The sequence below is a fragment of the Thalassophryne amazonica genome, chromosome 13 (genome assembly GCF_902500255.1).
Source record: "Thalassophryne amazonica chromosome 13, fThaAma1.1, whole genome shotgun sequence".
Classification (NCBI taxonomy): Eukaryota; Metazoa; Chordata; class Actinopteri; order Batrachoidiformes; family Batrachoididae; genus Thalassophryne; species Thalassophryne amazonica.
The window spans coordinates 60,280,309-60,295,788 of record NC_047115.1 but is presented as its reverse complement, the minus strand read 5'-3'; the positions used below and the strand labels follow the sequence as shown (position 1 = coordinate 60,295,788).

At 41.0% G+C, this 15,480-nt stretch overlaps 1 protein-coding gene across 1 annotated transcript in view; it reads left to right on the top strand.

Moving 5' to 3' along the window:
- LOC117522969 overlaps positions 1–2,862 on the top strand; it is an 82,943-nt gene extending 80,081 nt beyond the window's left edge. Inside the window, exon 32 of the mRNA XM_034184386.1 lies at positions 2,048–2,862. Coding sequence (XP_034040277.1) covers positions 2,048–2,271 — 224 coding nt within the window. The 3' untranslated portion in view covers positions 2,272–2,862. The remainder of the gene's footprint in view (positions 1–2,047) is intronic.
- Positions 2,863–15,480: the final 12,618 nt, after the last annotated feature.

Genomic DNA, 15,480 nt, shown 5'->3' with positions numbered 1-15,480 from the left:
GTCATGGGGCATGGGGCAGTGTATACCCTAGTACCATGGTACAATTTAAAGCTTCCAGTTCACCTAACCTGCATGTCTTTGGATGTGGGAGGAAACCAGAGCACCCGGAGGAAACCCACGCACGGGGAGAACATGCAAACTCCACACAGAAAGGACCAGGTGGGAAGTGATCCCATGACCTTCTTGCTGTAAGGCAACAGTACAAACCATGCTTTATTATTATCCGCGACCTTGTACAAAAATTAGTTTCCTCCGTTGGGTATCTGGGCTTACACTCGTGGACAGCCGCTGCTTTCACATTGAAAGGAGCCAGCTGAGGTGGTTCAGGCATCTGATGAGGATGGTACCTAGTTGTCTCCCTAGATAGGTCTTCCAGGCACGTCTAACCGGGAGTAGGCCCTGGGGAATACCCAGGACATCCTGGAGGGATTATATTTCTCAGATGAAAAGTTAGAGGAGTTGGCAGAGGATAGGGAAGTGTGGGATGAGCTGACTAAGCTGTCACTGTGACCCACACCCTGGCAGAAAATGAATGAAAATTTGTGAAATATTACTATGTATGTTTGACTCACAGTGAATAATGACAGCCAAATGAAATACACACACTCAACAAAAATATAAACGCAACACTTTTGGTTTTGCTCCCATTTTGTATGAGATGAACTCAAAGATCTAAAACTTTTTCCACATACACAATATCACCATTTCCCTCAAATATTGTTCACAAACCAGTCTAAATCTGTGATAGTGAGCACTTCTCCTTTGCTGAGATAATCCATCCCACCTCACAGGTGTGCCATATCAATATGCTGATTAGACACCATGATTAGTGCACAGGTGTGCCTTAGACTGCCCACAATAAAAGACCACTCTGAAAGGTGCAGTTTTGTTTTATTGGGGGGGGGGGGGGGGATACCAGTCAGTATCTGGTGTGACCACCATGCTCAATGGGTGACATGTCCGGTGAGTATGCCGGCCATGCAAGAACTGGGACATTTTCAACTTCCAAGAATTGTGTACAGATCCTTGCAACATGGGGCGGTGCATTATCCTGCTGCAACATGAGGTGATGTTCTTGGATGTATGGCACAACAATGGGCCTCAGGATCTCGTCACGGTATCTCTGTGCATTCAAAATGCCATCAATAAAATGTACCTGTGTTCTTCATCCATAACAGACGCCTGCCCATACCATAACCCCACCACCACCATGGGCCACTCAATCCACAACATTGACATCAGAAAACCGCTCACCCACACGACGCCACACATGCTGTCTGCCATCTGCCCTGGACAGTGTGAACCGGGATTCATCCGTGAAGAGAAATCCTCTCCAATGTGCCAAACGCCAGCGAATGTGAGCATTTGCCCACTCAAGTCGGTTACGACGACGAACTGGAGTCAGGTCAAGACCCCGATGAGGACGATGAGCATGCAGATGAGCTTTCCTGAGACGGTTTCTGACAGTGTGTGCAGAAATTCTTTGGTTATGCAAACCGACTGCTTCAGCAGCTGTCCGAGTGGCTGGTCTCAGACGATCTTGGAGATGAACATGCTGGATGTGGAGGTCCTGGGCTGGTGTGGTTACATGTGGTCTGCGGTTGTGAGGCTGGTTGGATGTACTGCCAAATTCTCTGAAACGCCTTTGGAGACAGCTTATGGTAGAGAAATGAACATTCAATACACGAGCAACAGCTCTGGTTGACATTCCTGCTGTCAGCATGCCAATTGCACGCTCCCTCAAATCTTGCGACATCTGTGGCATTGTGCTGTGTGATAAAACTGCACCTTTCAGAGTGGCCTTTTATTGTGGGCAGTCTAAGGCACACCTGTGAGGTGGGATGGATTATCTCAGCAAAGTAGAAGTGCTCACTATCACAGATTTAGACTGGTTTGTGAACAATATTTGAGGGAAATGGTGATATTGTGTATGTGGAAAAAGTTTTAGATCTTTGAGTTCATCTCATACAAAATGGGAGCAAAACCAAAAGTGTTGCGTTTATATTTTTGTTGAGTTTAAAAACCTTTTTTTTCTTCTGTTTCACAGCAACTTATCAGAAGATCAAGCCTGTGTGGCACATGCCTGGAAGCATGGGCCAGGAAAGAGGCTCCAACTACTGTGTGACTCTGGTAGTCGCAGACAAATCATTAGAAAGCACATCGGTTAGCGGGAGCTGTGATCAGGACTCTGCTGTGAGGAACTATGCCACACTACCACAACCACGCAACAAGTCTGTCTTCAAGAAGTTCTTTGGGAAAAAAGACCCCTGAGTTTCCACTAAAGGCTTTCACACACAAAGATTTTTAGAAAAAAAAAATCTGGTGTGCAGCGCGTGGAAGTCCAATAGCAATTAAAACAACTACTGACTGTATTTATGTCGGAAAGAGTTACTGTGGTTTTATTTTCAATTTTGCAATTTGAAAAATCACACCTTATTACATCTGAGACACCAGCTTTATTCCTATCCTGTTTTTTTTCCCTTTGTTCTCATACTGTGTGCGTGTGCACTGTGTAGACGTAGATTTGATGAATGACATTTTAGCACCAGTGTTGTGTATTTTTGGAACATTGTGTTTGGATTGTGTGTACAGTAAATCCACCTGCTCAGTCAAGAAGTAGTTGAAGGAGAAGTTGGACATTTGTCAGAGTAGGCTTTATTTTATTTTTTTTGCAGGGGGTCATCCTTTCTCTTGGGACAAAAATGAATTTAAATGGTACATTATTGATTTAAATGGTAAACACCAGCGTAAGCAAGCAGAAGTTAACAAGCTAATTAATGTTATTGGGCGGTGCAATAAAAATGGCTAACGAGGCTCATCTCTGAGCATGGTGCTAATTTCAAGAAGTTCAAAATTTAGCAACAACAGCATGGGGCAGTTTGCGTACGAGATACTACGAGGACAAACATGGATATCAGAGGCGTGTTTGTGGTGAGGACGAGGCTGTTAAAAGCCCATTATTCGAGCACCTGGTGGCTACGAGGACTGGACAGGCTATTTTGGACAGGCTCAGCCCTCTTGTGCACTACAATCCCAACTGCTTTGTGCGCCAGACACTGTATATAAAATTATTTTGTAGCGGATTAATCATTTTCTGCCAGAGCTTGGATGTTGAAAACACCTCTAATCGCTTGTGGAATCACAGAGGACATTTGGAGTTTTTTCCTGTCTGTCTCGTGCGCTGAGGACGAGAATGGATTTGGAAATGCTTAAAAGGTAATTATTTGTAATGTTTTTTATTGTAATAGCTTGGTAGAACAGTTGCATGTTCATTCCTTCTTTATAAGCAGCTGTAAAAGTATGTTTATGAGAGATTTTGTTATAATGGATCAGCTGAGCTCCACTGTGTGCGCGCACTAATGCAATGACTCGCATTCAAGACAAGCATTTACACAAAATTCCAGCTTGCAGAAGGGTGATTTTGCAGTCAATTACGGATGAACACAAAGTTAAAAGTTGGATCATGGTGTCAAAATGACTGTGTTTAAAGCAGTGGAAGAAATAAAGCCAGCGAGAAGAAGCGCAGAGGCGACTGTCCAGGGACTCAGAACACCAGCGCAAAAGAGAGATTTTGCAGACAGTAACAGACAAACACAAAGTTGAAAGTTGGATCACCCGTGATTCGGTTCTAGCTGGTCTGGTGTATTTAATGACTCTGGAACATGTGAACAGCAGCCTGGTGCACGGATGCGCACACTGGCCAGACTGGACTGGAGCATCTATTTTTGGACTGTGTTTAAAAAATGTGACAACATCTTTAATGGATGCTGTGAATGGAAAACCCACACTTTAAAGGGACCAAGTGTGGAAGGGCTGGAGGTTTGGACCAAACCCATACCTAAACGTGCACCAACATCGCGTTACATGGCACTACATGGATCACATACATGACACAAACCATTCGAGGCTGGATGGGGCTCAAGATGACAGGTCAATCGCGGCTCACTAGAGGCTGATACGTGGCACGTGAGGTACAGGGAGGCACATAGAGGTGCCTTAGTAGCGGGTACGTGATAGCTTAAAACGTGGATCATTCTCTGAATAATCGCTGACACACCCATGCGTGGCTCATTATTCATGGCTTATTATTCAGTGGGCCCGAGGCTTTAGTCACCGGCTGATGCTGTTGTCCACACACAAGTCGACAGTCGAGGAGGAGCTCATTCTGTAAGACCCAGGCCCTCCTCAACGAGACACCTGCTTATCACAAAGCGGCTGTTATTGCCCCGTTCAGTGGCATTAATTAGCTTGTTAGCTTCTGCTTGCTCACAGCAGTGTTTGTGTGCTACAACACTAATGTACCGATTAAAATGACTTTTGTACTAAATGAAAAGATAACCTCCCAAAACATCAACAAATAGAGCCTAGGCAGGAAAATGTTGAACTCCTCCTAAGGAAGCAAGTTTGGCTCTATCATGACATTAACAGTCAACAGGTTTCCATGACAGATTTGTACAGAATTTAAGAGATATTTTCAGAACATCAATGAAACATAATTACAAAATGACAGTGTTTCTACTGAGTGATGATATTATGTGATAACTGAGTTTTGTTCTGTCTGAATAGCTGTCATTCCAATAGTCATGGCAAAGGATGCGCAAGTCCTGCTAAATATTGGCACTTCATAATTATTTTTTTTTTTCAATCCACTGTTGCTTGGTCCCTTCCTTCATTCACATGTACCACGCCACATATTTTAGAAAGTCGTGTGACTACAACCCCTGGCAAAAATTATGGAATCACCGGCCTCGGAGGATGTTCATTCAGTTGTTTAATTTTGTAGAAAAAAAGCAGATCACACACATGACACAAAACTAAAGTCATTTCAAATGGCAACTTTCTGGCTTTAAGAAACACTAGAAGAAATCAAGAAAAAAAGATTGTGGCAGTCAGTAACGGTTACTTTTTTTAGACCAAGCAGAGGAAAAAAATATGGAATCACTCAATTCTGAGGAAAAAAATATGGAATCACCCTGTAAATTTTCATCCCCAAAACTAACACCTGCATCATATCAGATCTGCTCATTAGTCTGCATCTAAAAAGGAGTGATCACACCTTGGAGAGCTGTTGCACCAAGTGGACTGACATGAATCATGGCTCCAACACGAGAGATGTCAGTTGAAACAAAGGAGAGGATTATCAAACTCTTAAAAGAGAGTAAATCATCATGCAATGTTGCAAAAGATGTTGGTTGTTCACAGTCAGCTGTGTCTAAACTCAGGACCAAATACAAAAAACATGGGAAGGTTGTTAAAGGCAAACATACTGGTAGACCAAGGAAGACATCAAAGTGTCAAGACAGAAAACTTAAAGCAATATGTCTCAAAAATCCAAAAATGCACAACAAAACAAATGAGGAACGAATGGGAGGAAACTGGAGTCAACGTCTATGACTGAACTGTAAGAAACCGCCTAAAGGAAATGGGATTTACATACAGAAAAGCTAAACGAAAGCCATCATTAACACCTAAACAGAAAAAAACAAGGTTACAATGGGCTAAGGAAAAGCAATCATGGACTGTGGATGACTGGATGAAAGTGATATTCAGTGATGAATTTCAAATCTGCATTGGGCAAGGTGATGATGCTGGAACTTTTGTATGGTGCCGTTCCAATGAGATTTATAAAGATGATTGCCTGAAGAGAACATCTAAATTTCCACAGTCATTGATGATATGGGGCTGCATGTCAGGTAAAGGCACTGGGGAGATGGCTGTCATTACATCATCAATAAATGCACAAGTTTACGTTGATATTTTGGACAATTGAAAGGATGTTTGGGGATGATGAAATCATTTTTCATGATGATAATGCATCTTGCCATAGAGCAAAAACTATGAAAACGTTCCTTGCAAAAAGACACATAGGATCAATGTCATGGCATAGGGTCAATGTCAACGAGCAGATCTGATTTGATGCAGGTTTTAGTTTGGGGGATGGAAATTTACAGGGTGATTCCATAATTTATTCCTCAGAATTGAGTGATTCCATATTTTTTTTCCTCTGCTTGGTCTAAAAAAGTAACCGTTACTGACTGTCACAATCTTTTTTTCTTGATTTCTTATAGTGTTTCTTAAAGCCAGAAAGTTGCCATTTGAAATGACTTTAGTTTTGTGTCATGTCTGTGATCTGCTTTTTTTCCACAAAATTAAACAACTGAATGAACATCCTCCGAGGCCGGTGATTCCATAATTTTTGCCAGGGGTTGTATTTTTGTATGTGATGTGACTCAGTGATTCAGCTGAGACTGTGCCCTGTGTCATTAACGCAGTATACATGCAAAGTAATGTAATGCTCTTACCTCTCCAAAAGCCACAACGACGTTTCAGTGTTTACCATCCCAGGGACATGGAAAAGCCGACGTATTGAGATGACCGTCTCGCTCATTTTGACAGCGACCATAGTGCTTTTAAGACATTGCCGACCATATGACCTTTTATGACAGTGTGACTGACATCATTCACTGGTCAATTCACAACCACTAAATTATTCAATTTAAAGCAGATATGAAGACGTTATAAAATGCCTCTACAGTGATAATCTATTTTACTATAAAGGCAAGTGCAAAGTAATGAAATTATTAAACATGCATACCATTTACACACCAGTCACATGGGTCATCTATCATAAAACATTAAAAAGCCAATGAATTGTGTGGCAAATGGCCCATTGATATTGCAAAAGGCCCATTGTGCTCAACACCCAGAGGCCAATCGCCCATTCACATTTTTTATTGACTGAATCCCTGGTGACCTATAAGTGTGGGAAAAAAAGTGTTTTCATTGCAGTCTTGCAAAATATGGCTTTTTTGAATCACTTGAAACACCACCTTATATGACTGTAAAAACGTTTTTCCAGTACTTCAGGTTTTTTTTTTTTTTTTTGCATGAAGCATTTTTCATTTCTACACTTCAAATTGCACAATTTGGGGGGTAATGCAAACATGCCTACCTGCGACCTGATCCCGGATAAGCGGTTGAAGGTGATGATGAGGAGAAGGAGACCTGCCTACTGTCTACCTTTCTCTCTCTCTCTCTCTCTCTCTCTCTCTCTCTCTCTCTCTCTCTCTCTCTCACACTCACACACACACACACATTGTAAATGTAAGTTCCTTTGACTTCCCTGTTTTTTTCACTCGGGGTTGCCACACATGAATCTGCATGTTGATTTGATGTTTTACACCATATGGCCTTCCTGACACAGGTCCACACTGCATGGAGAACAGGCAGGGGTGGTCTTGAAACACAGTAAAAATACATCAACATCTTGACCAGATATTTTTCTATGTTGATTTTTGGATCATAATGACTTGTTGACAGCTCTAAAAAGATTTTAATTTTGTGCAAAAAAAATACATTTACTGTTCTCCGTGTATTTAGTGAATAAATGCCAGGGTCTACAGTAGTGTTCAGAATAATAGTAGTGCTATGTGACTAAAAAGATTAATCCAGGTTTTGAGTATATTTCTTATTGTTACATGGGAAACAAGGTACCAGTAGATTCAGTAGATTCTCACAAATCCAACAAGACCAAGCATTCATGATATGCACACTCTTAAGGCTATGAAATTGGGCTATTAGTAAAAAAAAGTAGAAAAGGGGGTGTTCACAATAATAGTAGCATCTGCTGTTGACGCTACAAACTCAAAACTATTATGTTCAAACTGCTTTTTTAGCAATCCTGTGAATCACTAAACTTGTATTGAGTTGTATAACCACAGTTTTTCATGATTGCTTCACATCTGCAAGGCATTAATTTTGTTGGTGTTGGAACCAAGATTTTGCTCATTTACTAGTGTGCTTGGGGTCGTTGTCTTGTTGAAACACCCATTTCAAGGGCATGTCCTCTTCGGCATAAGGCAACATGACCTCTTCAAGTATTCTGACATATTCAAAGTGATCCATGATACCTGGTATGCGATATATAGGCCCAACACCATAGTAGGAGAAACATGCCCATATCATGATGCTTGCACCACCATGCTTCACTGTCTTTACTGTGAACTGTGGCTTGAATTCAGAGTTTGGGGGTCGTCTCACAAACTGTCTGCAGCCCTTGGACCCAAAAAGAACAATTTTACTCTCACCAGTCCACAAAATATTCCTCCATTTCTCTTTAGGCCAATTGATGCGTTCTTTGGCAAATTGTAACCTCTTCTGCACGTCTTTTATTTAACAGAGGGACTTTGCAGGGGATTCTTGCAAATAAATTAGCTTCACACAGGCGTCTACTAACTCACAGCACTTACAGGTAACTCCAGACTGTCTTTGATCATCCTGGAGCTGATCAATGGGTGAGCCTTTGCCATTCTGGTTATTCTTATGTCCATTTTGATGGTTGTTTTCCGTTTTCTTCCACGCGTCTCTGGTTTTTTGTCCATTTGAACAATTTTACTCTCATCAGTCCACAAAATATTCCTCCATTTCTCTTTAGGCCAGTTGATGTGTTCTTTGGCAAATTGTAACCTCTTCTGCACGTCTTTTATTTAACAGAGGGACTTTGCGGGGGATTCTTGCAAATAAATTAGCTTCACACAGGCGTCTTCTAACTCACAGCACTTACAGGTAACTCCAGACTGTCTTTGATCATCCTGGAGCTGATCAGTGGGTGAGCCTTTGCCATTGTGGTTATTCTTCTGTCCATTTTGATGGTTGTTTTCCGTTTTCTTCCATGCTTCTCTGTTTTTTTTTTTGTCCATTTTAATGCATTGGAGATCATTGTAGATGAACAGTCTATAATTTTTTGCACCTGCGTATAAGTTTTCCCCTCTCCAATCAACTTTTAATCAAACTACACTGTTCTTCTGAACAATGTTTTGAACGTCCCATTTTCCTCAGGCTTTCAAAGAGAAAAGCATGTTCAACAGGTGCTGGCTTCATCCTTAAATAGGGGACACCTGATTCACACCTGTTTGTTCCACAAAATTGACGAACTCACTGACTGAATGCCACACTACTATTATTGTGAACACCCCCTTTTCTACTTCTTTTTACTAATAGCCCAATTTCATAGCCTTAAGAGTGTGCATATCATGAATGCTTGGTCTTGTTGGATTTGTGAGAATCTACTGAATCTACTGGTACCTTGTTTCCCATGTAACAATAAGAAATATACTCAAAACCTGGATTAATCTTTTTAGTCACATAGCACTACTATTATTCTGAACACTATTGTACATGTGATACCAGTTTGCATCTTCTGAATAGAATTCCTAGTGATGGTAAAGCTACGTTGAAACAAAAGTCATAAAGGATGACTGTTCATTGGTGGACTTTCGCGGCAGCAGGTTCCATGAGCACTACAGGCAAATGTATTCAGTATTTTGAGGTTGTGGGTCTCAAATGGCCAACCACGTGTGGTGGTGTTCTGTCGAGATGTGCGGTCTTGTCAAATTGTCTGCCTCTTCACATGAAGGGACAGTTACGTGGGTCGGGATGACCTTTCCCCGCCGAGTTGTGTTCCCTGTCGCGCTTCACTTTCACTTTCATTCACTGAATGATTCTTGACTAAGTTAGCTTATACTGACAGGCAAATAAATGTATAAATTGTTTGTTTGAACACAGTAATGTGTCAAAAGTATTCACTGGAAAAGATAAGTACTCTTAACCTGGAGACTTTTTTTTATTATTATTGCGATAATCGTTCAACACAATAATCCTCATTTGTTTTCACCTCAATGTCTTTTGGACTTTATTGGACAGAGAAATCATAATTGTAAATTACAGTGTGCACTTCTCAAAACTGCTCTTCAAGTCCATCATAGAAAGAAATGCGCATGCGCAGTTGCATAGTAAAGAAAGGCAGGTAAACTCGGTGGTGGCTGGCCTCTCAACAGGAATGACATCTTGTCAGGACACTGGCACCCCAACTCTAACACCATCTACAGCACCGATGACATCACTTTCCTGATACTGTGACTGCTACACAAACCAGAGGACATCGCAAATTAATCAGCCTGCAGGAAGCGTGTTTCTAAAAGTGACTGATTTTGTTGTTCCAGAAGGACACTTTACGTTTGTGAATAGGAAAAGTGACTGTGTTACAATAATGTTTCTTTTCAGAAAATAGTTGATGGTTGTTTCGGTGTGTGTCGTGTGTCATACAGAAGATACAGTGCACTAAAATTCTTCTTTTAATGATACAAAATCAGCAGTTTGAAACTGCTTCTCCTGTTTTATATTAACACAATTTAAATACTAATTGTGGACTGTTCCAAATAAAACTTTTTTAAAATGTGATTTGTGTTGCTTTGATGAATGCAGATATTTAATTTACTTACACGTGCAGTCAAAACATCTTACTCAAGCTTCATTATCATCTTCAGATGTTTTACACTCGGTGAATAATTCAGTTCAGTTTGGTTTATTGTCATTATTATTATATAGAGCAATGAAATGTGACATATCAGTCGGGGTGAGCATTCAGAGGAGAAGAGAGAAAAGGCCATGCAATAAAATACAATACCACACAACATACAGCGAGACAAGGACAAAACAGCAAATAAGTGAGTTCATTAGAGGACTGTTATTATTCATATAGTACACAGCAGTTTCTGATCCAATCACAAAGATTAAAGGCTGAGACAAGATAAGAATGTCTCCAGACTATGATCCTTAATTTGCATATAAAAACCTAACATTATTCAAAGAAAGGATTCTAATAAGTGTGTAATCAACACTGCATTTTGTGCTGATGAGCAAAGTATTCTCTGAAGACATCATGCCTGCATAATCAGCGCATAAAGACTCTGCAATATGCTCCTGTTTATGAGATTATATTCAGAGCTTCACTATAAGGCGGCTACCACATGGAATTACACAGTCATAATGTTGAATTTGGAAAAAATTTGAAAGTCAATATCTACCATTTACCAGAAATACGGGACAACAAATAACCTTCAGGTTGTTCTTGAGCTGCTGCTGTACAACATTCTGCACTGCAAAAACTGTCCCTCTCAAAAAAAGACAAATAATCCCAAATCAAGCCAAATTGTCTTGTATTAAGCAAAAAAAATCTGCCAGTGGGGTAAGAAAAATTTACTTGGTTAGACTTCTCAAAACTAGCATAATGTCTAGGCACTGAATAATCAAAATGTGCCTTAAAACTAGGCGGAATTCTTATTTAAAGATTAGCCTCTGTCTTAAAATAAGGAAAACAATGTTGTTCCTTTTGCTTGGATGATTTGAAATCCATTGCCTTTCCTTGTTGCTGGTTAAATCCAGTTTGATATTAGCTGCAAAAACCAAAAAATGCTTGACAAGATTATTTTTTTGTTTAGACAAAAATTAAGCCAATTTTTCTTTAAACAAGTCTCTTTTTTTTTACTTTCTTAGATTTCAGTTTTTGTAGTGTGGGTCAGCAGCAGCTCCAGATGTTCTTTTCTTGGTGGAGGAGGTTAACTAGTGGCACTCACTCACTCACTCATCTTTGATCGCTTACTCCAATTAAGGGTCACGGGGGCTGGAGCCTATCCCAGCAGTCATGGGGCATGAGGCAGGGTACACCCTGGACAGGACACAGTCTGTCGCAAGGCCACATACAGACAAACAAACACATTCACACCTGTACACGCACCTACGGACAATTTAAAGTTTTCAATCCAACTCACCTGCATTGTACTTGGATGTGGGAGGAAGAGGGAGCACCCAGAGAGAACCCACGTGAGAACATGCAAATTCCACACAGAAAGGCCACAGGTGGGAATCGAGCCGATGACCTTCTTGCTGTGGGGCAACAGTGCTAACCACTAATCCACCATGCTGCCCACAATATTATTAATTCAGTGTAATTAATGTTAATAATTCCCAAATATAAAACACAATGGAATGTTTTAACACCCCAAGTGTTGGGGAAAGTGTAGTGACACGGACCCACAACAGGGGGCGCAAATGAACGGTCAATAGATGAGCCAAAAGGTAACAATTTAATGTTGTGAATGTGCACAACGATGATACAGACAATCACAGAATCTGACAGCAGTCAATACACCAAGGTGACGTGTGGGCAGGCTCGAGGATAGGAGACGTCTGTCCTGAGAAGAGCCGGAACCACACGATTTCCACCGCCACAGAACCCGGAGAATACTGGAGCCGCCAAGTCCCGAATTCCCAGGTGATCACCGTCCCCGACTGTCGGATCTGGTACTGCTGGCGAGGAGCACAAACAGTGAGATGTGGGTGTGTGCACACACCCAGTAACAAAAACAGTCAGAAGGTGGAAAGTCACCTCCACCTCTAATCACACACTCGTGCAGCTCCTGTCTAACCACTTATCTGGTTGGGGTGTGAAGCGAAGCCGTCGCTGATCACACCAAATGCCAATCCCACAGATAAGGAAACACTTACAGGAAAACGGCTGCAAAGAAGTTCAGACTATTAGTCAGTGTTTTCAGTTTAGCAGAGAATTACCTTCACAGGTAGATGATATCTCGGCAGCGAGGTGGAGATGACATCCGGCTTTTATGGAGTGATGAAATGAAGATGGGTGACAGCTGTCATGAGTTGATGTGTGACAGCTGTCACTCCCGGTTGTGTCCGTGGCGGCAGCGCCCTCTCGTGCCTGAAGCCCGCACTTCAGGCAGGGCGCCCTCTGGTGGTGGGCCAGCAGTACCTCCTCTTTTGGTGGCCCACACAACACAAAGGACAGCGCACCCGACACCAGCGGTTCCCCCTGCGGGTGGTGAGCCCACAGGGGCCTGGGAACGTCTCGGGATCCCCCAGTCAGAGGTGGTCAATGTGGCCCAGAAAAGGGAAGTCTGAGGTCCCCTGCTGGAGCTGTTGCCCCCGCGACCCGAACTCGGAAAAGCGGTTGAAGATGATGAGTGGACTGTTTTAAAACATAGACTGTATTTATAAAGGACAAACTCCCAAAGTTATCAAGATAACAAATGGTGCCTTTGAGTTGCACATGGAGGTCATAAACTCCCCAATTATGAGTTGGTTGAAAGCTTTACAACCCCAAATCAGAAATAGTTGGGACAATATGGAAAATAAAAATATATAAATAAATAAATACATAAGTATAAACCACAGTAATATGATCAAGGAAAATGAAAAAACAAAACAAAACAAAACAGCATTTACTTTGATTTCTGTTTCACTGCAGACACCCAAAACATTTCATTTAATACACATATATATTCATGCATTTAAGGTCTGCAACATATTCCAAGAAAAGAGCTGAGATTGTCAGGGTGTGGGGTTCTGGGATGTCTTTTGGTGTTTTATTGTGCAGTGTTTTTGTTCTTATCATGTTCTGTGTGGTGTCTTCCTCGTCTTTCATTTTCTGCTTGGGGTTTTCTGTCACTGCTTCTCTTGTCTGTCAGTTGGTGCTCTGTGGTGGGTGTTTCCCTCTGCTCTTCCACTCCCTCACACCTGTGTCTCATCACCTGCTCATTACACCTTGTATTTAAGCCTCACTTTGTTCACGTCTTCCTCTTCACCAGATCGTTGTGTTTTGTTCCTTTTTTTTTTTTGCTTCCAGCCTTCTTCAGAGTCCTTGTTTGTGATTGTCTTGCTGCATTTTTGAACTTCCTGCCTGCTTTCTCGACCTCGCCTTTGCCTGATGTTTTTGATACTGTTGCTTATTCTGGACTGCCTACCTGTGTGCTAGCCTTTGCAAGTATTTCCACTAAAGCATTTTAAACATCAAACTCCGGTGTCTGTGTCCAGCATTTGTGTCCAGTTGCTTCCAGGTTCAGATTCTGATAGAGATGAGTCAATTTATGGCTAGTAATGAGGTTATTTATTTATTTGTTTGTGGTGACCAAGCGGTTAAGTGCATTTGTTTCCAGTGCAGAAGGTCCTGGGTTCAAACCCACCCCTGCCCATTCTCCAATATGGAGTTATGTCAGGAAAGACATCCATTATAAAATGTGCCAAATCAACAGCAGATCTACTTCAGATCTGCTGTGGCGACCTGAGTGAAAACAAGAGAGATGCCAAAGGGACTTACTAATGAGGTTAAAAAAAATATCAATAATTAATGTTATTTCTGTTGTGATAACACAAAAGAGAATCTCAAGGCAACACACAGAGCATACAGTAAATGATGGAAGTAAAATGGATTTATTAGATGGATTAGTTCAGATGGATTGTGGAACTGTGCAGGCAGCGGTACAGGACAGGTGAGGACTGAGGTCCGAGTGACACTGCCAGGAGAACAGGTGAGCTGCCAACCTGTGGACAGGAAATGGTTATCACACACACAGTATTCTCAGGCTCACGTGTTCAGAGAGGTGAACATGTATTGCAGTCAGAAAAGTCTATATTCCAGATCATTTTTGGAAGAAATTGGTAACAAATATGACCATCCAGACTGCAACAAGTCCAAAGGCCAGGGTCTGTCATGTTTTGGATTGTGTTGGTGTCCTTGGCAAAGGTTATTTACTCTTATATGAAGGTAGAATTAATGCAGAAAAGTACACTGAGATCAGAGTAACACTTGCTGCCTTCAAGACAAAATCTTTCCAGCCACATACAGTGATGTGAAAAGGTTTGTGTAGCCTTGAGCTTTTACATGTTTTAATTTTTTTATGATATCAATAAACAAAGAGAAAATTCTTCATAGTGGAGCTAGCAGAGAATGATTTTCTTTCAACAAAACAGACCAAATCTAGGCTTCTATCTCCAGTTCCTTCTGTCAAAGTGCAGCTGAACTTTCAAGTTTTCTTCTTCTTCTTCTTTTATTCTTCTCTGTACTACATCATGATGTAAAATTCAAAACTTGCACTGTGCACAATTTCTCCATTCACACGCACAGCAGCCAATAACATCTTCATGGTTGTCTTGTCTTGATGGCTTTCCTCACAAGTCACCTTCTTCCATTCTCAGTTTTTGGGAACTGCTGCCACCAGATAGATTTACCACACAGTAGTAAGACTAGATGAAAAAGTGATGTTTTACATGCTATACTAAAGGGGGCACTTATCTATTCACACTATCATTTTGACTTTTAGATTTTTCTTTCTTTTATTTCATGATGTACAGATTACTTTTCAAGATTACTTTCTGTGAGTTTAAAGGGCATCATTTTAGAAATTATAATATCAGATAGTTGGCAGAAGGCAGAAAAGTGCTTCCAAAAAAATTTTTTTTCGGCATTTTTTGTTACAAGCAGGGGCGACGCCAAAAATAAAAATCTTTTTTTTTTGGCTATTTTTGGGTCAAAATTCAAAAATGGTCCAATCCTTTTGATAGGCATATCAAGTTACGCTTGACGAGTAGAGTTCAAAAATATATAGTTTGACCTATTTTTGACCTTGCGTTATGTCACAATGACCGAAAATGTGGAAAGGTCAACACACTTTTCGTGAAGGGTCACATTCATAAAATCTGTTATGATGGTTTGATTATGACAATTTTGGTGTCTAATTATATGTTTTCTTGCAGAAGAAAACCAATAAGACAACTTACACAGACCATTATGCCAGTCTTAGCTATAAAAATACAAGCACATTAATTAAATATAAAAATTGCATA